The sequence below is a fragment of the Gorilla gorilla genome, chromosome 3, assembly GCF_029281585.2.
Source record: "Gorilla gorilla gorilla isolate KB3781 chromosome 3, NHGRI_mGorGor1-v2.1_pri, whole genome shotgun sequence".
Classification (NCBI taxonomy): domain Eukaryota; kingdom Metazoa; phylum Chordata; class Mammalia; order Primates; family Hominidae; genus Gorilla; species Gorilla gorilla.
In genome coordinates this window covers 167,842,494-167,866,164 of record NC_073227.2, presented here as the reverse complement: position 1 = coordinate 167,866,164, position 23,671 = coordinate 167,842,494, and the positions used below count along the sequence as shown (strand labels likewise).

At 36.7% G+C, this 23,671-nt stretch overlaps 1 protein-coding gene and 1 long non-coding RNA gene across 6 annotated transcripts in view; one reads left to right on the top strand and one right to left on the bottom strand.

Moving 5' to 3' along the window:
* TTC29 (tetratricopeptide repeat domain 29) overlaps positions 1-23,671 on the top strand; it is a 240,701-nt gene that overhangs the window by 110,662 nt on the left and 106,368 nt on the right. For all 5 annotated transcript variants that reach the window (XM_019026099.3, XM_063705596.1, XM_063705594.1 and 2 more), the window contains 2 exons: positions 5,246-5,337; positions 18,868-18,991. In XM_019026099.3, coding sequence (XP_018881644.3) covers positions 5,246-5,337; positions 18,868-18,991 — 216 coding nt within the window. The remainder of the gene's footprint in view (positions 1-5,245; positions 5,338-18,867; positions 18,992-23,671) is intronic.
* Positions 5,539-5,944, bottom strand: LOC109026699 (uncharacterized). The gene is made up of 3 exons (XR_002005770.3): positions 5,858-5,944; positions 5,682-5,771; positions 5,539-5,586 (listed from the first exon to the last, which is right to left on the bottom strand). It is a non-coding gene; the product is annotated as an uncharacterized lncRNA (long non-coding RNA).

The following is a 23,671-nucleotide window of genomic DNA, read 5'->3' as shown; positions in this document are numbered from 1 at the left end:
AAAGTCATCACTGGGATAAAATGGAGCGAAGGGTATATGGGATCACTCTGTATTATTTCCTACAACTCCGTGTGACTCTACAGTGGTCTTTAAACTTTTTTAAAACAAATGAACTGGAACAGTGTTTTCTTATAAAGGCTGGCTGGACAGAGGGGTCAGGGGACAGTTCCATCTAATTTGGAAAAGGTAGGCCTGAAGTGATAGTTCTCATAGTGATTTAAAATTTCACTTGTTAAAGTGAACATAAGGGCCAAGACTGGTAGAATTTTATGTTTTAATAGTTTCTAAAATAAAGGTATATAACAGAGGAATTGCAGTGCGGTGAGAAATAGGACAACAGAGGAAGTTAGAAAGGAGGATGAATACCAAATACAGTTGTTCCTTCAGGCAGGTTCCCAATCCTTCAAATACAGTATTTTCGATCTACATTTGGTTGAAAAAAATTCGCATTAAGTAGACTCATGCAGTTCAGACCTGTGTTGTTCAAGAGTCAACTGCAGTTCATTTTTGTCTGTCCAAGGTACCCTCCTAACTGGTAGTCCTAAGCATAGAAAGGAAAAAAGACAACTGGGTGCTTGAAATTATTAGACCTAATAATGTCTTCCTATGTGTCTCCTTAAAGATGTCAAAGCTCAGGCACAAAATTTATTCTTATAAATTTTAAATTCCTATCTTCTGAAAAAGCAAGGATATTTTTCTGCTTTCTCTAAGACAGATAGATATTCTATTTCTTTTTTTTTGACAGTTGACAATCTTTGACTTAAATCCGATATTCCCTCAGGCTATTGCAGTAAAAATAAATTAATAATCCTTAAATTTCATTTTACAACAACACTTCTTCAAAGAATCTGTAGCATATCCCCAGCATTGTTCTTTTGTACACTCATTTTTTTCTGATGAGTATTCTAGTAGTTTTGTTTTTAGGTGACCCATAGTAATTATTTTATTTTAAGAACTTTGGATTTTATTTGAAAATGTTTTTACCAAGTACATCTATTTCATTTTGGTAAGAAGATAGTCTGTTTTCTCTGAAGTCATGGAAATTGTTTTTAAAGCTTCATCTTCATTACTCACTGAAATTATTGGAGCAATTGGATAGAGTGGCCATGTAGCACTCAATTCTTATTAGGTGTATGAACTGACTTTGCCAACTTTGGTAACTTTGGTTATCATGTAGTTTGGTGTCCATTGAAACTTACATAGTAGCACGCTAAATTAATGTTCTCCTCTGTCTTTTGCCAAAGGTTAAGTTGGTTCCCATGAACTTTAAAAATAGACAAATTCACTTATATTTTATATATTATATATATTTTCAATTCATCAAAATATTTGTACCTGGAGATCCTTTGTTTGCCTATCTCTGATTTGCGATGCTAGAGTTTAACCATCCTGATCCTGGCTCTGTTTCCAACATATTATCTGCCACAGGGATAGTCAATCAAGTGCAGTGCACCCCTCAGATTGCCACACTGTATTTTCTTATAATACTTGAAGTATTCTTTGTAAAAGTGGTTCCACTCTTTGTCTAGTGATTCAAGTTGATCAATATTTATTAATTTGTAGGTTATACCTTACCTGCTTTAAGCAGATAAAGTTGCCTACTATAAATCAGTATAAAACATCTGTATCTTTTTAAAAACTTTTAAGTTCAGCGGTACATGTGCAGGATTGTTATATAGGTAGACTTGTGTCACAGAGCTTTATTTTACAGATTATTTTCATCACCTGGGTACTAAACCTAGTACCCAACAGTTATCTTTTCTGGTCTTCTTCCTCCTCCCACCCTCCATTCCCAAGCAGGTCCCCAGTGTCTGTTGTTCCCTTCTTTGTATCCATGAGTTCCCATCATTTAGCACCCACTTATAAGTGAGAACATGCAGTATTTGGTTTCCTGTTTCTGTGCTAGTTTACTAAAGATAATGGTCTCAAGCTGCATCCATGTTGCTGCAAGGGACATGATCTCATTCTTTCTTATGGCTGCATAGTATTCTATGGTGTATATGTACCACATTTTCTTTATCCAGTGAGCATTGATATGCATTTAGGTTGATTCCATGTCTTGGCTATTGTGAATAGTGCTGCAGTGAACATTTGCATGCATGTGTCTTTATGGTAGAATAATTTTTATTCCTCTGGGTATATACCTAGTAATGGGATTGCTGGGTTGAATGGTAGTTCTGTTTCTAGCCCTTTGAGGAATCGCCACACTGTTTTCCACTATGGTTGAACTAATTTACACTCCCACCAACAGTGTATAAGCATTCTCTTTTCTCCACAACCTTTGCCAGCATATGTTGTTTTTTGACTTTGATAATAGCCATCCCAACTCATAAGAGATGGTATCTCATTGTGGTTCTGATTTGCATTTCTCTAATGATCACTGATATTGAGCTTTTTTCCATATGCATGTTGGCAACATGCATGTCATCTTTTCAAGTGTCTGTTCACCTCCTTTGCCCACTTTTTAATAAGGTTGAGTTTTTCTTGTAAATTAAAACATCTGTATCTTCTACAGAATTTGTAGTATCATGTTATTTTTCCACTCATTTTAATGCTTTTTTATTTTAATGAAGACCCTCCTACTCTCTTTAGTTTGAACTACACAATTCACCAATGCACTGGGTTTTGTCTAGTAATCTCTTCATGATTTCACCTATATGCACTCCTCTCTCCCACTGCAGCTCATGTTCCTGAGGATCAGAGGGTGTGTCTTTGATTTAGAGCAGCTCCTTTGCAAGATCCTCATGTGAATTTCATGTGATTGACATTTTCCCTACTTGGTCAATAATGAACTGTACTCGTCCTACTGCCTGTATATTTCCTGTTTTTCTGTAAATTGTTTAAGGAAATACCCACACTCTCTCAAACCACAAAAAAGATCAGTTGTCCTTACTTTGAGGAGGGACACTCCTACCAGGAGCTGTTCACTGGCAGCTAATTAACAGGTTCCCAAATAATTCTTGTCCTAATATCTACATAGCACTTTATATTATCTCACAGCATTACAACCATTCTCAGAAGTAGATTTTCTTTTTTACTATGAGGAAATTCAACTTAAAGAGATTTCCTGGCCCAAATGTGTTGGGTATGGAAGGCTAGGACATGAATCCAAGTGTTCTTATTCTAAGGTTAGTGTTCATTTCAGCAGGCCGCATCTGTCTCCAATGGGAAGCTACTATGGAATCAAGTGCAACGCCAAAGCTGTCTTTTGCCCCTCTGCTCCCAGGAATTATGGCACAGTGGTGTGGGATAGGAGCCATCAACACTGAAGTATCTACCCATAATTTCTTGGGAACCTACCCTTCTATCCATGGGTTCAAGAGTCACACCTCACAGATAAAACTGGGCACCTCTGATTGTTGCCATGTGCTTCAGAGCCCATGGAGATCAGGGTCATGAGAGAGTGGTGCAGTATAAGCACAGCTTTAGTCCTGGAGAAATCTGTCTTCAGTCATTGTTAATTCACACAGTTGTATCAGTCCAAAGTCTGGAGCACTGAACTGTAAATGCCTTGAGGGTTACAGGCATATTCTCATCTACTTAAGATCCTACGGTCTAACATAGTGCCTGAGACACAATAGTGGTATTTGCTGAAAAAAAACAAACGAACTATTTTGGCAGAAAATATAATTCTATTCAATCTTTACTTTAAACTTCTAGAATGTCATGTAAATTACATGGACCTTAAAAAACACCAGAAAATCTTTTCCTAAATATTTTGATATTAGGATTCCAAAAGATCTCTTATAAATTCACAAAATTCAGAGGTACTGCCCTTTAACTCAGAAAGGTCTACGTCAATTCATATCAGATTAGATCTAAGTGCTACTTGTTATGTAAGATGGTGAAAAGAATATTCTCAGGTTTACACAAGGGTTATTAAGAGACTTAAAAATGTTGGTGTGCTGCACCCATTAACTCATCATTTAACATTAGGTAAAGTATAATAATAAAAAAAAGAGTCTTAAAAATGAAAATCAAGGTAATAATAATGTATATTTCAAAATTGCTAAAAGAATACATTTTTAACATTCTCACCACATTAACAAATGGTAATTTGGTGAGGTGATAGATATGTTTTTATTTATTAATTAAGAATAAATACATTTTTAAAGTACAAAATACCCCAAAATTTTTAACTTTGTGGTTTTAGCAGGAATTTAAACCCTGGGTCAGTATATAGCCATAAGTTTTAACAACAGTATTATGTCAAGCAGTCACTTGCAAACCACATGAAACTCAAATTTTTTGAAGTGTCGCAATAGCCTCATTGAAATTATTTCCCAAATATTGACACTAAGAAAGCAAATAAAATATCAACCCTGCGGCTCAGACTTAAACCTTCTAGGCTGCCTGATTCAGGCAGTAGCAGACGAGGTGTTTTTATGTCGTCCCTCACACTGACTCTGTCTTCCAAATGCCGTCAAATAACTTTTGCTAATTCTTTCTTAGAAAATGTGCAAAAAGGATTTCCATAGAGGTCTTTGGAGATTTCCTGTGTCCTCATGTGTGTAATAGGTTGGGTCAAGTAATAATGAAGGAAAAAGGAAGAATGGGGATTCTGTTTTATGTATTTTTCTCCTTCGGGCCATTGAAAGAGGGAAAAGTGGAAAAGGGAAAATTATACCATACAGATGATGTCAGTGTTAAATTAAATTAAGATCACATGTTTGGCTGTGGCAGCTGTAATCTTTTGATTATTGAAGAGATTGTTGGTAATGAAATACATTTGTAAGAAATATTTTTAGTGTAAACTGTATACATGCACAAACTGTGAGCTATGCATCTAATAAAATGATAGATTTAGAAATTGCCTGGCACCTAAATTCATGCTTTTCAAATAGCTATTTATAGAAAGAAAAGTGATATTTAAGCTATCATAGTAGAATATTATAATCTGCCTTATATTACGTTAGATAATAGTCCCGTATTTTAAAATAATGTAAAAACCATTAAATTATTTATTCACACCTAAGTTATATAAATTGGAAGATTTGGGCAATTATGCAAGAAAAGAATTATTTTTTCCAAAAGTAAGGCCTCACTGTCATGGCTTAAAGAGATTGCCACAAAACAAGTTATACTATAGATAAAAATAAACCAAACCAACATGAATTTTTAATCAACAAAATTTTTTATAGAGACATTAAAACCAACTATTAATTTTATTTTTTTCTGTTATGAAATGAAACATCAGCGTATCTGGCTGTGCTATATGTTCAATATGTATTTCTCTTCCTGATAGGTCCTTGACACTTACTGTAAAATCTCCACAGACCTGGATGATGATCTCAGTCTGGGGAGAGGCTATGAAGCCATAGCCAAGGTCCTGCAGAGGTAAGTTAGCACATTCTCGTCTTGCTGTCACTGTGAATTCACTCAACTGTGAAAGGCTTAAATTGTTTGAGGTCTGTCGCTTTCCATTACTGCCTGCTTAAATTTTAAGCAGTGCCCTTCTTAAGTGACCCTTTCATCGTAAGTTATTTTAAACCAGTTTGGTAGTTTAAAATACGCATCTAAACTCTTCTTTGTCTGTGCCTCCTTCGTATTATTTTCTTTTTGGTTTTCTGTAAGTTTAGTGATGACCTTGAATAAAAGAGAAAAAAATCGGGTCACATCTCACAAGTTAAGAAAGCAGAGAGCACAGAAATATGTAGTACGCTTCAGTGGCTGTGGCTCACCATAACCTTTCCAGATCTCTTCTTTGAGGAAAGTTTCCATTTATGCTTCAGTCATGCTTTTCCATTAAGACATCTCTCCTTTGAGCACATCTGGATAAACAATTGGGGTTAAAACCAATATTCCCAATGTTTCATTTAAAACAGAAAATTTTAGATATATGAACAACTTCTGATACCTGTTTTTCCATGGAAGATATATCATTCACCCTTCAGTCATTGTCTTGCAATCATTGTTTACTCCATTTGATTGTTATAGAGTAGCATTATGACTTAAGAAATAATAACAATAAGAAAAGTTATCAGTTAAGGCCTTGGTTTTTACTATGTTATCTTATATCCAAGATATAGCTTTTTAATAATAGTAATGTTGGTTGCAGTAACTGTAGTAATATAGATTGTATTAAGTTCTAATTTCTTCCCATTTGTACTTCAGTTGTAAACACATACAAGGAGGTGTTTTAAAAGTAAAATTGTTATTTGAAAGGCATTTGAGACATTAAAAAGTACCTAGTGAGGTAAAATTGGAATCATTATATAAGTACCATTACTAATATAATAATCATAGTTTAAAATATCAGTACCAATGAAATTAAAGATATCCTACAAAATAAATAAAACGCAGTCATCACTGGATAAATGGTTTAGGAACACAGACATATTTAGAAGGAGAGGCCAGGCACGGTGGCTCACGCCTGTAATCCCAGCACTTTGAGAGGCCGAGGTGAGCAGATCACCTGAGGTCAGGAGTTTGAGACCAGCCTGGCCAACATGGTGAAACCCCCTCTCTACTAAAAATACCACACACACACACACACACACAAAATTAGTTGGCCATGGAGGAGGGCTCCTGTAATCCCAGCTACTCGGGAGGCTGAGGCAGGAGAATCACTTGAACCTGGGAGGTGGCAGTTGCAGTGAGCCAAGATTGCACTCCAGCCAGGGCATCAAGAGCGAAACTGTCTCAAAATATAAGGAAAAGAAGGAGAGTATGGGTGTTTATCCAAGAAAGACAGAGCCAGTCATGGATAAGGCAAGCAAGCCTGTGAGTGTTGTGATCCTTCTAAATAAAGATTGGTAACTAGTCCATGGAAGACCAACTCAGCTATTTTTTGAAACTTTTACTTCCAAACAACAACCCGGAAGACACAGGTGGGTGGTTGAATACAAAGAAGAGACTGACAAGAATTCAATTTATGTCTATTTGGAACTAATCAACTCTGTTGATTGTACATTTTGATTATGAAATTACTTGACTCTGCTGTTATCACTGCCCAAAAATCAGCAAAAAAGATTGGATTCTTTGCTTTGCTTTGTAGTAGCATGTAAATGTGTCCCCTAACATGTTTATAAAATAATTTTTACAAAATGATATTTCCATTGTGTTCCAGCATAACTAGAGAGATAAGCTGGGTGTGGTGGTGGGTGCCTGTAATCTCAGTTACTTGGGAGGCTGAGATGAAAAGATCCCTGGAGCCCAGGAGTTTGATTCCAACCTGGGCAACATAGCAAGACCTCATCGCAAAAATAAATAAATTAATTAATAAAGAGATAAAACTTCAAGGGGAAAATTTATTTATAAACATCTGCTAAGCACTTACAATTTCACTGGACAAATATTGAAATGCCCCTTTGGTTACTGATGGTCTTTATAATTATTTTCCAGAGACACGAGCCTGTCTTCAAATAATTCTCACCTCTTAGCCTTGCTTCTTATCTGGAATATTTTAGCCTCCTTCCCAGGATTTGAATTCCTGGTCGATTCAGTCAAGGCTAAGTGAAGAGTTGAACAATTATCTGGTGAATTTTGGCACTACCAGGCAATCTGATGTTTTAATTTGCCTATTTAAGTATTATTTGGAGCTTGGGAGTGGGACGGGATACAGCTATATTTGATATATCATGAAGTTGAATTTGTTTTGGGTAGGACTGGGGACCATTCTGTTCCAACACTCTCAGCAGCCTGCCAATGTGCCTTAGGGCAAACATTTGAAGGAGCAAGAAGATTTATCTCCATTTTACTTTTATGCCAAGTAAACTAATTCTTTTTATAGGAATTCCTGGCCAGGCACAATGGCTCACACTTGTTATCCCAGCACTTAGGGAGGCCAAAGTGGGAGGATCACTTGAGTGCAGGAGTTTGAGACCAGCCTGGGCCACATAGTGAGAACCTATCTCTATATTTTTTAATTAATTAAAAAAAGAATTCCCATCTACTAAAGTACAATAAAGCTACCAGTGATTTCATGGTAGACATGGATTCTTAATTTTATAATGTTATACAATGCCACAATGCACAAGACAGTGCAGGGGATGCTTATTCTGAGGTCATAGTGAAAAAGTGTCCCAAGGCTACAACCAGCTTTCCAATCCAAATCTGTGATTTTGCAGCATTGTTGTTGGTTATAGAGGAGCACTCAGGGGAGTGCAAGCCTCCACATATTATTTCAGTATCTGTGCAAAATAATTCAAAAAGTGATCTACTAACAGGCAGATTTTCCAAACCTAAAATTCTATAAGATAGACAACAGCATCCTGAATAGCGCAAAGCATTATTAAATCAAGTCCACTCATAGTATAAATGCTTTGATGTAAATTCTGTGATCATTTTTAGAACGTTTTGCTTGAAAGGCTTGATATCCTTCAGTAAACATGCATGTGCACACATACACACATGCACATACCCACACACATAAACACAAACACACACATGTACCAGCCCTTTCATAGCCCTAAATTGTCCTTCTTAGGTTAGTAGCAACGTGCAAGAAACAGACTACAGCCCAAATAGAGGAAATTATGGTGGTGGCAGCTGAGAAATAAATCAAGTTGCATATGAAGCTTAGCATCACCTCTAAATCTCTTTTTCCTAACCTGTGCAATTGCACAAGTTTCACTAATGGTAGCCCTATCTCTATAAACATATTTTATATCTTTAAAGGAAATGGAAGAGGATAGCCATGTCTAGGATAAGTGTGTGTCTAAGGCCATCAGCTGAGCGTGCATGAATGGTGAATAAGATCTAAGGCTGGAAGCTTCTAAAATGGTTATAAGAATTTATACTAAGCCCTCAATTGAAAAACACACCACAATCCCTCAAGACTGAGGATTTGGTAATACAGAGTTGCCTGTCTGGTGATATTATTACTAGATACAGACTTGGTGTTAGAGTTATTGGGGAAGGTGTTAATAAGTGAACAAGTTTTGTTATTTTTGCCATTGATCTGAATAATATTAATTGCATAAGACTTTAAGCAGCATAGCAGAAAATAAGCATTTATAATATCATTCTTCCCCTACTTGGAATAATAGTGAAGAAAAGAGTTGATGTTCTAAAATACTAACAATTGCTTTGTGAAACTACAATAAAAGCTAGAATTATTGTCCATAAAACAAAGAGAAAGCCAGTTGAGAAATTACAAGTAAATATTATTATTATACAGACAGACAGTTTGAGTAAATACAGAGAGGGAAAATCCCTATATTTTCCTTATGGCATTACTCTTTTTGCCTCATTTACTGAAGTAGTTCATTTACAGAAATGCCACAACTTTCCTAAATACTCAGATTATTTAAAAGAATACAGAGAAAAAAATTCACAAAAATATGTTTAATACATATTGGTCACAACTAACCCATCTCTGGGTTTATTCCATACCAATTGTAAATTTTCTTGCAAACTCAAGTTAAATTATTTCCTAGAAAACTTTCCACAGTGGAGATCTTTAAATCAATCAGTACAAAGTTTCAAGTGTGAAAATTACCTTTCTGTTATAGCTGAAAATTAATTTTTTCTTGCTTGAGAGAAATGACACGCCCTAGTAATTTTCATATATTCTTTAAAATGGAACATCCAGGCTTTGATGTGAAATTTCCTAAAAATGACCAAAAAATACATCAAAACATATCTATTAATTCATGAAATTAAGAACAGCTTTTTGCATTTTCTCCTGTCACTGATCCCATTTGCCTTATTACTTTCATCTGTGGCCCACAAACTTGGTGGCACAATCAACGAACCCCTTAGTGGCTGTTTCATCTCTGCTCTATTTGATTTCTTCTCTCTGAGTAAATGATTAAGTTTTCATGCATTGGTTCAACCAAAATCTATGTTCGCTCAACCACATCCTTTATTGATTACTTCTACTGCAAACAGTAGGCCAAGTGTGATATACATAATTGGACAGTTGTCAAGGGACGTGGGTGTTAACGGTCCTGTTTTCCCAGTTGGAAACTGGAATCACCTTGATACACAAATATTCTGCACTGTTTCATTCTCATTCTTTGGACCGAGGAGTCCTGTTCCTCCGAATATATGTTTTTAACTCTCTAAGGTCTGGTTGAATGAATTTGATGATTATACCATATAATATGCTGTTCAAGTTGCACCTGTGCACTGCATATAGAAAACTGGAATTAATATTTATCTAACATTTTAACCTTGTCTTTTAACTTATACCAATAATCTGTACCCTTTCTGTAAGAAAATATTTGGTGTTTTCCCCTTGCATAAAAAGAATGGCTTCTAAATCTGTGGCTAACTTTTAAATTTGGAAAACCTTTAACCAGCATATACTGTTAATATTTCAGATGTTGCATTAACAAGTTTGCTGGCTGTAGACCTATACATTCATTGAGTAAAGCAAATGACTTACAATAATAAGACTTTTTTCTCTAGCATTATTTGTTAGAGCAAGTTCCAGATAATTTTGTATGTTTTGGAGATCTATTGCTCCTTTGGAAGAAAAATGACATGAATTACCCAGCAATAGTTTTATTTATACTATTTTGTGTTTCTCATACTCTAAACTTAGTTTTTTTTGCTTGTTTCTTTGTTTGTATATATCTTGATTTAACAATCCTCAGCAGGCCAAATCTAATTCAAAATGTACTTTCTTCAAAAATATATTGGTTTTTAGAAACATGAACATAAATAAGCTTCAGTGAGTCCATCTTAGCTAAATAATTAATAATAATAATTTTCCCTAAGATTTTGAAGTGATATTCAGAGAAATCATCATGTTTCCCCCATCAATTTTTTCTTGAATAGTATAGCCTAGGAAAGAGTGTGAAAAATTAACAATTTGATAGAACATTTTTAGCCCTAGAAATCCACAAGTTCACTCAAAATTCTAAATAATGTATTTTCTTTATTAATATTTTATACTCAAGCTCTCTCAATAACTTTTAGTTTCACAAAACAAATATTTAAATTAAAATAATCAGTGAACCTCTCATTATATTTTACTCTATGCCTGCATTTGAAAATTTCCTCCAATAATTCATGATTTTTCTGGAGAATTGACCTATGCCTATATGTGGAAGATCGGTCATAATTTTAGTATGAAAAAGTGAGAACAGAATTATAAAAAGTAGTATTCACAGCTGCAGTAACATAAAATTTCATCCTATTTCTGATATGTAGAAGACTCTTTTACCAATAAGAGGAAAAAAAGCGTATTTGATAGTACCTGATACTCAAGTAAACAAAAAATGTTAGCTCTTTGATTTTGCCCCTTAGAAAATAGACACCAGGACTTTATGTGACTGATTTGCAGAGCATACATTAAAATCAAGGGTATTTAATTCATCACATGATGAATGTTTTCAGGAAGGATTGCTTAGCTAAATTGAATTTGCCTCTTGGCTTGTGGTAGACAATGTCAAGTAGAGAGCTGTGAATGTGATAGTTGTTTATTTCACTGAGAGATAATAATAACACTAGTGCCATTTATTGAATCCCTACTACATGCCAAGCTATACATTTACACAACTTTTAATCCCACAGCAACTTGTGGCCATTTTTGAAATGAAGAGACAAAAGTTTTCTTCAGTTTCATAACTTTAGTATGATCAAAGTTATTAATCTAAGAGGCTGAGCTGAGATTCAAACGTACATCTTTCTAAATTCCACCATAACTCATTTTGACTTTAAAGTAATCTAACTTATTTTTAAAAACATATCACTGTTTACCTGTGAAAATGAATGTTTTCTAAACCTTAGGAGGTTATGCAAGGAGATAACCCTAATCCTACCAATACTTGTTTAAAATAAACTTCTTTGAAAATACCTTCTGGGGCATATAGAAATGCTACTGTGGGGGTGGGGCCAAGATGGCCTACAAGAAGCTGGGGCTCCCATCAGAATAAACCATAATAAGTGTGTGAATCCTTCACCAGCAACCAAGTTATCCAGATGCTGTCATCAAAATTGACTAGAAGGCAGGCAGGACCCACGGAGAGAGGGAAGAGCAGCGTGGTGTGGTGGCCCACCTGAGAGCCACACGGGGAAGGGGAGCCCCCTCCCTCCAGCCAAGGGATGTGGGCACAGACATGGATGAAGGATCAAATGGATGAAGTGGCAGAAGTAGGCTACAGAAGATAGGTAATAAAAAACTACGACGAGCTAAAGGAGCATGTTCTAACCCAATGCAAACAAGCTAAGAACCTTGATAAAAGGTTAGAGGAATTCCTAACTAGAATAACCAGTTTAGAGAGGAACATAAACGACCTGATGGAGCTGAAAAACACAGCACGAGAACTTCATGAAGCATACACAAGTATCAACAGCCAAATCAGCCAAGCAGAAGAAAGCATATCAGAGTTTGAAGGCCACCTTACTGAAATAAGACATGCAGACAAAAATAGAGAAAAAGGAATGAAAAGGAATGAACAAAGCCTCCAAGAAATATGGGACTTCATAAAAAGACCGAGGCTACAAATGATTGGAGTACCAGAGGAGAGGGGGAGAATGGAAACAAGCTGGAAAATACACTTCAGGATATTATCCAGGAGAATTTTCCCAACCTAGCAAGATAGGCCAACATGCAAATTCAGGAAATACAGAGAATTCCATTAAGATACTCCATGAGAAGATCAAACCCAAGAAACATGATCATCAGATTCTCCAAGGTCGAAATGAAGGAAAAACTGTTAAGGGCGGCCAGAAAGAAAGGCCAGGTCACCTACAAAGGGAAGCCCATCAGACTAACAGCAGACATCTCAGCAGAAACTCTACAAGCTAGAAGAGATTGGGGGCCAATATTCAACATTCTTAAGGAAAATAATTTTCAATCCAGAATTTCATATCCAGTCAAACTAAGCTTCATAAGTGAATGAGAAACAAAATCCTTTCCAGACAAGCAAATGCTGAGGGATTTTGTTACCACCAGGCCTTTCTTGGTGCTTCCCTGAAAGAAGCACTAAATATGGAAAGGAAAAACTGGTACCAGCCACTGCAAAAACACACCAAAATATAAAGACCAATGACACTATGAAGAAACTGCATTAACTAGTGTGCCAAATAACCACATAGCATTATGATGACAGGATCAAATTCACACATAACAACACTAACCTTAAATGTAAGTGGGCCAAATGCCCCAATTAAAAGACACAGACTGGCAAATTGGATAAGGAGTCAAGACCCATTGGTGTGCTGTATTCAAGAGACCCATCTTACCTGCAGAGACACACACAGGCTTGAAATAAAGGGATGAAGAAAAATTTACCAAGCAAATGGAAATTAAAAAAAAAAAAAGCAGGGGTTGCAATCCTAGTCTCTGACAAAGCAGACTTTAAACCAACAATGATCCAAAAAGACAAAGAAGAGCATTACATAATGGTAAAGGGAACAATTCAACAAGAAGGACTAATTATTCTAAATATATATGCACCCAATGCAGGAGCACCCAGATTCATAAAACAAGTTCTTAGAGACCTAGAAAGAGACTTTAACAACCCACTGTCAGTATTAGGCCGATTAACAAGATAGAAAATTAACAAGAATATTCAGGACTTGAACTCAGCTCTGGATCAAGTGGACCTAGTAGACAGCTACAGAACTCTCCACCCCAAATCAACAGAACATACATTCTTCTCAGTACCACATGGCACTTATTCTAAAATTGACCACATAATTGGAAGTAAAACACTCCTCAGCAAATGCAAAAGAACTGAACTCATAACCAACAGTCTCTCAGATCACAGTGCAATCAAATTAGAATTCAGGATTAAGAAACTCACTCAAAACTGCAAAATTACATGGAAATTGAACACCTTGCTCCTGAATGACTACTGGATAAATAATGAAATTAGGATGGAGATTAAGAAGTTCTTTGAAACCAATGAGAGCAAAGAGACAACATAACAGAAACTCTAAGACACAGCTAAAGCAGTGTTAAAAGGGCAATTTATAGAACTAAATGCCCACAGGAGAAAGCGGGAAAGATCTAAAATAAACACGCTAACCTCACAATTAAAAGAGTTTGAGAGGCAAGAGCAAACTAATCCAAAAGCTAGCAGAAGACAAGAAATAACTAACATCACAGAAGAATTGAGGGAGATAGAAACATGAAAAACCCTCCAAAAAATCAATGAATCCAGGAGCTGGTTTTATGAAAAAATTAATAAAATAGATAAACTGCTAGCAAGACTAATATAGAAGAAGAGAGAGAAGAATCAAATAGACACAATAAAAAATGATAAAGGGGATATCACCACTGACCCCACAGAAATACAAACTACTAACAGAGAATACGGTAAACAACTGTACACAAATAAACTAGAAAATCTAGAAGAAATGGATAAATTCCTGGATGCATACACCTTACCAAGACTAAACCAGGAAGAAGTTGGATCCCTGAATAGACCAATAACAAGCTCTGAAATTGCGGCAGTAATTAATAGCCTAACAACCAAAAAAGCCCAGGATCAGACAAATTCACAGGTGAATTCTGCCAGATATACGAAGAGGAGCTGATGCTATTCCTTCTGGAACTATTCCAAACAATTTAAAGGAAGGGATTTCCTGTAACTCATTTTATGAAGCCAGCATCATCCTGATAACCAAAATCGGTAAAAGACACAACAAAAAAAAAGAAAATTTCAGGCCAATATCCCTGATGAACATCAATGTGAAAATTCTCAATAAAATACTGGCCGATTGATTCCAGCAGCACATTAAAAACTTACCCACCATGATCAAGTCAGCTTCATCCCTGGGATGCAAGGCTGGCTCAACATAAGCAAATCAATAAATGTAACCCATCACATGAACAGAGCCAATGACAAAAACAACAGGATTACCTCAATAGCTGCAGAAAATGCCTTCGATAAAATACAACACCCCTTCATGTTAAAAACTCTCAATAAACTGGGTATTGATGGAACATCTCTCAAAATAATAAGAACTATTTATGACAAACCCACAGCCAATATCATATTGAATGGGTAAAAGCTGAAAGCATTTCCTTTGAAAACTGGCACAAGACAAGGATACCTTCTTTCACCACTTCTATTCAACATAGTATTGGATGTTCTGGCCAGGGCAGTCAGGCAAGAGAAAGAAATAAAGGGTATTCAAAGAGGAAGAGAGGAAGTGAAATTGTCTCTGTTTGCAGATGACATGGTTGTATATTTAGAAAATCCCATTGTCTCAGCTCAAAATCTCCTGAAGCTGAGAAGCAACTTCAACAAAGTCTCAGGATACAAAATCAATGTGCGAAAATCACAAGTATTCCTTTACACCAACAGTAGGCAAGCAGAGAGCCAAATCATGAATGAACTCCCATTCACAATTGCTACAAAGAGAATAAAATACCTAGGAATGCAGCTAACAAGAGATGTGAAGGACCTCTTCAAGGAGCACTACAAACCACTACTGAAGGAAATAAGAGAGAAAACAAACAAATGGAGAAGCATTCCATCCCCATGGATAGGAAGAATCAGTATCATGAAAATGGCCATACTGCTCAAAGTGATTTATAGATTCAATGCTATTCCCATCAAACTACCATTGACATTCTTCACAGAATTAGAGAAAACTATTTTAAATTTCATGTGGAATCAAAGAAGATCCCATATAGCCAGGACAATCTTAAGCAAAAAGAACAAAGCTGGAGGCATCATGCTACCTGACTTCAAACTATACTACAAGGCTACAGTAACCAAAACAGCATGGTACTCATACCAAAACAGACATATAGACCAGTGGATCAGAACAGAGACCTCGGAAATAACACCACACATCTACAATCATCTGATCTTCAAGAAGCCTGACAAAAACAATCAATGGGGAAAGGATCTCCTATTCAGTAAATGGTGCTGGGAAAACTGGCTAGCCATATGCAGGAAACTGAAACTTGACCCCTTCCTTACACCTTATACAAAAACTAACTCAAGATGAATTAAAGACTTAAATGTAAAACCCCAAACCATAAAAACCCTAGAAGTAAACTTAGGCAATACCATTCAGGACATAGGCACAGGCAATGACGTCATGGCAAAAACACCAAAAGCAATTGCAACAAAAACAAAAATTGACAAATGGGATCTAATTAAACTAAAGAGCTTCTGCATAGCAAAAGAAACTATCATCAGAGTGAACAGGCAACCTACAGAATGGGAGAACACTTTTGCAATCCACCCATTTGACAAAGGTCTAATATCCAGAATTTTCAAGGAACTTAAATATATTTACAAGAAAAAAACAAACAACCCCATCAAACAGTGGAAAAAGGATATGAACAGACACTTCTCAACAGAAGACATTTATGCAGCCAACAAACATGAAAAAAAGCTCAACATCACTGATCTTCAGAGAAATGCAAATCAAAACCGCAATGAGATACCATCTCACGCCAATCAGAATGACAACTATTAAAAAGTCAGGAAACAATAGATTCTGGTGAGGCTGTGGAGAAATAGGAACACTTATACACTGTTGGTGGAAGTTAAATTAGTTCAACCAATGTGGAAGACAGTATGGTGATTCCTCAAAGATCTAGAAGCAGCAATATCATTTGACCCAGCAATCCCATTACTGGATATATACCCAAAGGATCCAGAAAATGATTCAGTAAACCTACATCATTCTACTATAAAGACACATGCACACATATGTTTATTGCAGCACTATTTACAATAGCAAAGACATGGAACTAACCCAAATGCCCATCAATGATAGACTGGATAAAGAAAATGTGGTACATATACACCATGGAATACTATGCAGCCATTGAAAGAATGAGATCATGTGCTTTGTGGGGACATGGATGAAGCTGGAAACCACCATCCTCAGCAAGTTAACACAGGAACAGAAAACCAAACACCACATGTTCTCACTCACATGAGTGGGAGTTGAACACTAAGAACACAAGGACACAGAAAGGAGAACAACACACACCAGGGCCTGTTGAAGGGTGGGGATTGAGGGGAGGGAACTTAGAGGATGGATCAATAGGTGCAGCAAACCACCATGGCCCAGGTAGATCTATGTAACAAACCTGTATGTTCTACACATGTATCCCCCCCTTTTTTTTTTTTTAAAGAAAATACTTTCTGAACTTGCAACATGTTCTTTTAAATAGCCCCAGTTGAGAGGTGGGTTCAGTCTTTAGAAATAGCCAAAAGAATTTGGAGTCACACTTAGAAAACCCAGAAAAAAAAAAACCACTAGACATGTTCTTATGAGGATAGGTGAATGAATGTACTCCAGGTTTCAAAGCACTGTATACAAGTCAGTACCTGTCACAATTGATCCCATGTATGAATTTATACACTTATTTCTCCAAATTGACAGTGAAACTCTTCAAGCACAGGAACCTCATTCCCCAGCAACTAGCAAATTTTGGGACATTTGCTAGGCTCCCAAAGTTTCTTGATGTTACTGGAATATCCAAGGGTCAGGAGTTTACAATCATAGACTCCAAACATCTATATGCCTTAAGGTTCTCACAGTTTACCTGGATGCTTAGCTTTCATGTGTGCAGCATATGTGTCTCCCTTCTCAAATTTTCAACATTACTTCATTGAAAAATGTATTAATGGTTACTATATGCCAAATTCTCTGCTAGAAATTATATGTCTTCCTGAACATTTTGTGAGGATATGTAACACTTGTATATGTGACTTTAGTGACACCTGAGCTTTCACTACCAATGAAAGCTTTCAAGAGTAAGCTAGTATTCGCCTTTTATAAACTTTTAAAAGTTTTTTTTAAAAAACAGCTTTAGTGAGACATAATTCTTATGCTATACAATTATGACTTTAACAATTGTAGACTTTAAAAGCCTTCAATTTAAAAGAGTCCTCACTTTAAAAATTTAAAGTCTACAATTCAGTGGTTTTTAGTGTACTCATGGGGTTGAGCAACCATGGCTGCTATCTAATTTCAATCACCCTAAAAGGAAACCTTGTACCCATTATTTGTCATTTCTCAATCCTCCACTTTCCTCAGCCTCTAGCGACCACTAGCCTACTTTCCATCTCATGGATTTGCCATTCTGGACATGTCGTATAAATGGGCTCATATGGTATGTGATCTTTTGTTGTCTGGCTTCTTTCACTTAGCATATTTTCAAGTTTCATCCACGTTGCAACATGTATCACTACCTCATTCTTTTTTTTTTTTCTTTCTGAGACAGGAGTCTTGCTCTGTTGCCCAGGCTGTGATCTCAGCTCACTGCAAGCTCTGCCTCCCAGGTTCATGCCATTCTCCTGCCTCAGCCTCCTGAGTAGCTGGGACTACAGGCGCCCACCACCACGTCTGGCTAATTTTTTATATTTTTAGTAGAGATGGGGTTTCACCATGTTAGCCAGGATGGTCTCAATCTCCTGACCTCGTGATCTGCCCACCTGGGCCTCCCAAAGTGCTGGGATTACAGGCATGAGCCACCATGCCCAGCCTACCTCATTCTTTTTTAAGACCGAATAATATTTCATTGTAGGTATACAACACATTTTGTTTACCCATTCATCAGTTGATATACATTTCAATTGTTTTCATGTCTTGGCTATTATGAATAATGCTGCTATGAACTTTCATGTATATGACTTTTTGTGTTGACATATTTTTGCTTCACTTGGGTATATATTTTGGAGTAAAATTTCTGGGTCATATGGTAACTCTATGTTAAAGTTTTTGAGGAACTGCCAAGCTGTTTTCCCAAGAAGATGTACCATTTTACATTTCTATTAGCAATGCATGAGGATTTAAAAGTTTCAGTTTTAACTCAATGTATGCTCCAAGAAAAACAAGCCATATATTTTAATTTGGTATTTACACATTAAATCTTATTATCCTGATAACCATCTTGCATTTTCTACAGCAAAGACACAAGATACTTCCTCTTTACTGTGACATTAAGTGAGATGATACTCCATTGACTTCCTATTTCATTCATTCTAGCCAAGGAGAGATGACAGAAGCAATTAAATACTTGAAAAAATTTGTGAAAATTGCAAGAAACAATTTTCAAAGCCTAGATTTGGTGAGAGCAAGTACAATGCTTGGGGACATCTACAATGAAAAAGTGAGTCTATGTGTTTCTTGTTTATAGAGAAATTTGCGGTGTTTAGGGAGAAATTTCCCATTTTAAAAGTCTCTTCTCATGTCATCCTTGTCTTCCCACAATATATTATGCAGAATGGCCCTGGGCTGCAGGGTGTAGTTAATGTCCATGGCAAGGACTAGTAGGAGAAATGCCTCCTCCTCCTTCTCCTTTTCCAATACCTTAGGGCCATGCGGGGACAGTCCTTATGAGCTGCTAACCCTGATTCATAGATTCACATCCAGTGAGGATTCTAAGTGACACTGGATTTGAGGAGCAATTAAAATATTTAATTCAAAGGAAATTGATTATAACTGTTGGCTATTATCTGCTTCCACTGACATTCATCTCTCTTGCTCCAAATTCTTTATTAATCCAGCTGTGGCACCCTGCTAGTTTCCTTAGAAGAAGAAACGACAATCCTAAAAATAATTCTGCAGAAAATTTAGAGTGGATTTTAGCAACAGATTGATTACGTGAAAGAGAAAACAGGAAGAAGAACAAAAAAGTCCAAAATAAAATTATCCAATTCAAGAATGTACTGGTCACAATGGACTTTTGTCGTATTTTCTCCTGATTTTATCTTTTTATTACCGATTCTCCTTTAGAAATAGTGTGAAAGAGCCTTGTTTCTCTAGTTATAATTGCTGTTTTGATCATGAATAAGATCCATCATTTTTGGGGTAATTATGTTCTCAAATTATGTTTATACACTTTCTGTTAATCTCTTTGAGAGTCTGTGTATGTAGTGAATAAAATCACTAATTCCAAAACCACACTGCTTGAGTTAAAAACCCAGCTCTTTCACTTGTAAGATCTGTGACCTTGGGCCAGTTACTTAAATTTCTAGGTGCCTCAGTTTTCTCACCTCATAAAGTTATTGTGCATATTAAGTTAACGTATGTGCTTTACAGCTGGACAAGTACTATCTTTTTTTTATTTTTTTATTTTTTATTTATTTATTTATTTTTATTATTGTTATACTTTAAGTTTTAGGGTACATGTGCACAATGTGCAGGTTAGTTACATATGTATACATGTGCCATGCTGGTGTGCTGCACCCATTAACTCGTCATTTAGCGTTAGGTATCTCTCCTAATGCTATCCCTCCCCCGTCCCCCACCCCACAACAGTCCCCAGAGTGTGATGTTCTCCTTCCTGTGTCCATGTGTTCTCATTGTTCAATTCCCATCTATGAGTGAGAACATGCGGTGTTTGGCTTTTTGTCCTTGCGATAGTTTACTGAGAATGATGATTTCCAATTTCATCCATGTCCCTACAAAGGACATGAACTCTTCATTTTTTATGGCTGCATAGTATTCCATGGTGTATATGTGCCACATTTTCTTTTTTTTTTTTTTATTATACTTTAAGTTTTAGGGTACATGTGCACATTGTGCAGGTTAGTTACATATGTATACATGTGCCATGCTGGTGCGCTGCACCCACTAACTCGTCATCTAGCATTAGGTATATCTCCCAATACTATCCCTCCCCCCTCCCCCCACCCCACAACAGTCCCCAGAGTGTGATATTCCCCTTCCTGTGTCCATGTGATCTCATTGTTCAATTCCCACCTATGAGTGAGAATATGCGGTGTTTGGTTTTTTGTTCTTGCGATAGTTTACTGAGAATGATGGTTTCCAATTTCATCCATGTCCCTACAAAGGACATGAACTCATCATTTTTTATGGCTGCATAGTATTCCATGGTGTATATGTGCCACATTTTCTTAATCCAGTCTATCATTGTTGGACATTTGGGTTGGTTCCAAGTCTTTGCTATTGTGAATACTGCTGCAATAAACATATGAGTGCATGTGTCTTTACAGCAGCATGATTTATAGTCCTTTGGGTATATACCCAGTAATGAGATATCTGGGTCAAATGGTATTTCTAGTTCTAGATCCCTGAGGAATTGCCACACTGACTTCCACAATGGTTGAACTAGTTTACAGTCCCACCAACGGTGTAAAAGTGTTCCTATTTCTCCACATCTTTTCCAGCACCTGTTGTTTCCCGACTTTTTAATGATCACCATTCTAACTGGTGTGAGATGGTATCTCATTGTGGTTTTGATTTGCATTTGTCTGATGGCCAGTGATGATGAGCATTTTTTCATGTGTATTTTGGCTGCATAAATGTCTTCTTATAAGAAGTGTCTGTTCATATCCTTTGCCCACTTTTTGATGGGGTTATTGTTTTTTTCTTGTAAATTTATTTGAGTTCCTTGTAGATTCTGGATATTAGCCCTTTGTCAGATGAGTAGGTTGTGAAAATTTTCTTGCATTTTGTAGGTTGCCTGTTCACTCTGATGGTAGTTTCTTTTTCTGTGCAGAAGTTCTTTAGTTTAATTAGATCCCATTTGTCAATTTTGGCTTTTGTTGCCATTGCTTTTGGTGTTTTAGACATGAAGTCCTTGCCCATGCCTATGTCCTGAATGGTATTGCCTAGGTTTTCTTCTAGGGTTTTTATGGTTTTAGGTCTAACGTTTAAGTCTTTAATCCATCTTGAATTAATTTTTGTATAAGGTATAAGGAAGGGATCCAGTTTCAGCTTTCTACATATGGCTAGCCAGTTTTCCCAGCATCATGTATTAAATAGGGAATCCTTTCCCCATTGCTTGTTTTTCTCAGTTTTGTCAAAGATCAGATACTTGTAGATATGCGGCGTTATTTCTGAGGGCTCTGTTCTGTTCCATTGATCTATATCTCTGTTTTGGTACAAGTACCGTGCTGTTTTGGTTACTGTAGCCTTGTAGTATAGTTTGAAGTCAGGTAGCGTGATGCCTCCAGCTTTGTTCTTTTGGCTTAGGATTGACTTGGCAATGAGGGCTCTTTTTTGGTTCCATGTGAACTTTAAAATAGTTTTTTCCAATTCTGTGAAGAAAGTCATTGGTAGCTTGATGGGGATGGCATTGAATCTATAAATTACCTTGGGCAATATGGCCATTTTCACAATATTGATTCTTCCCATCCATGAGCATGGAATGTTCTTCCATTTGTTTGTATCCTCTTTTATTTCATTGAGCAGTGGTTTGTAATTCTCCTTGAAGAGGTCCTTCACATCCCTTGTAAGTTGGATTCCTAAGTATTTTATTCTCTTTGAAGCAATTGTGAATGGGAGTTCATTCATGATTTGGCTCTCTGTTTGTCTGTTATTCGTGTATAAGAATGCTTGTGATTTTTGCACATTGATTTTGTATCCTGAGACTTTGCTGAAGTTGCTTATCAGCTTAAGGAGATTTTGGGCTGAGACAGTGGGGTTTTCTAGATATACAATCATGTCATCTGCAAACAGAGACAATTTGAGTTCCTCTTTTCCTAATTGAATACCCTTTATTTCCTTCTCCTGCCTAATTGCCCTGGCCAGAACTTCTAACACTATGTTGAATAGGAGTGGTGAGAGAGGGCATCCCTGTCTTGAGGTACTATCTTTATAAACTTCTGTTTTTCTCTACACCCTTAGTGGTATCAAACAACTCCCCTTTGCCAGACCCTCAGATAATTCTGGGTGGCAATGGTATTCAAACCCATTCTCCTAACCACTACAGTATTCTGTTTTTTGCCATAAAATTGACTTTATTTCAGAAGGATTTAGGATTTTTTTTAAGGAAATCGAGTTTGAAATTAATTTGAATGAGTGAAACTAATATTTCTTTAGTTCCTGATATGGAGTAAGTGCTTTCAAACAAGGTGTCTCATTTCCTTTTTGTCTTACATCCCCTCTCTTGCTCCCCCGGGCTCATTTGCCTCCCCTCTCTCCTATTACTTGAAATCTAAAAAGCCCCCTTTTCTTCTGGCCCTTCTTCTCCCCACCTCCCTTACCCATCTTGCTCCCTCCTGTCCTGCATCCTTCCTTCTCGTCCCTCCTCCTTGCTCTCTGACCCCCGGGTCATCCTCTCCCTCTCCCCCATCTCCACCATGTTGTTTCCGCTCTTTTTTCGAGTCCTCCCCTGCCTGTTGCTATAGCTGCGCTCAGGTTTTGCATGTCGTGTGCTTCCTCTGCTACCCTCTGGTTCCCTGCCCATTTCTTTGCCTTTATTGACTCCTCTCTCCTTGATTTTGTATTTGCTTTTGCTTACTTTTCAGGATACAGTGGTGAAAACAGACAAGACCTAAACCCTTGTGAGGCTCACAGTCTAATGAGGGAGCATCTCCTATAGCATAGAAGAAAAGATATAGTATATGAATATATGCAGTATGATATGGTGTATGAATCAACTTGTATATTTGAAGGCATATATATTTGAAGATAGTGCAAATACCCAGAATCCTCCAAATTTTCTTTTAGAATAGGGATGAACTGATGAAATTTAACTTCTGGAAGTTGACACAGCTTTTGGATATTATTTCTTATACCTTAACTTCAGACACTAAACTCTTCTCCAAGAATCAAAAATCGGAGAATTAAATACACATTGCTGAGATATAAACTCTTGGCAAAAACATTAAGAAAATGCAAGTATAAAAATATTGCCCCTCAGAAAAGTTTATTTTCCTTGTGCTTTCTGTTATTAGGAAAATATTGGTTAGCAATGTTCATGTTGTACAGAAGGGCTGGGTTTGGGTGTTGTTTGGAGGTAGGCTAAAAAGTTGTGTTTTTTGCCCTTCTGTTTGAGGAACAATCCTTTTAAAAGCTCAGATCTCTCCCCTCAATTCCA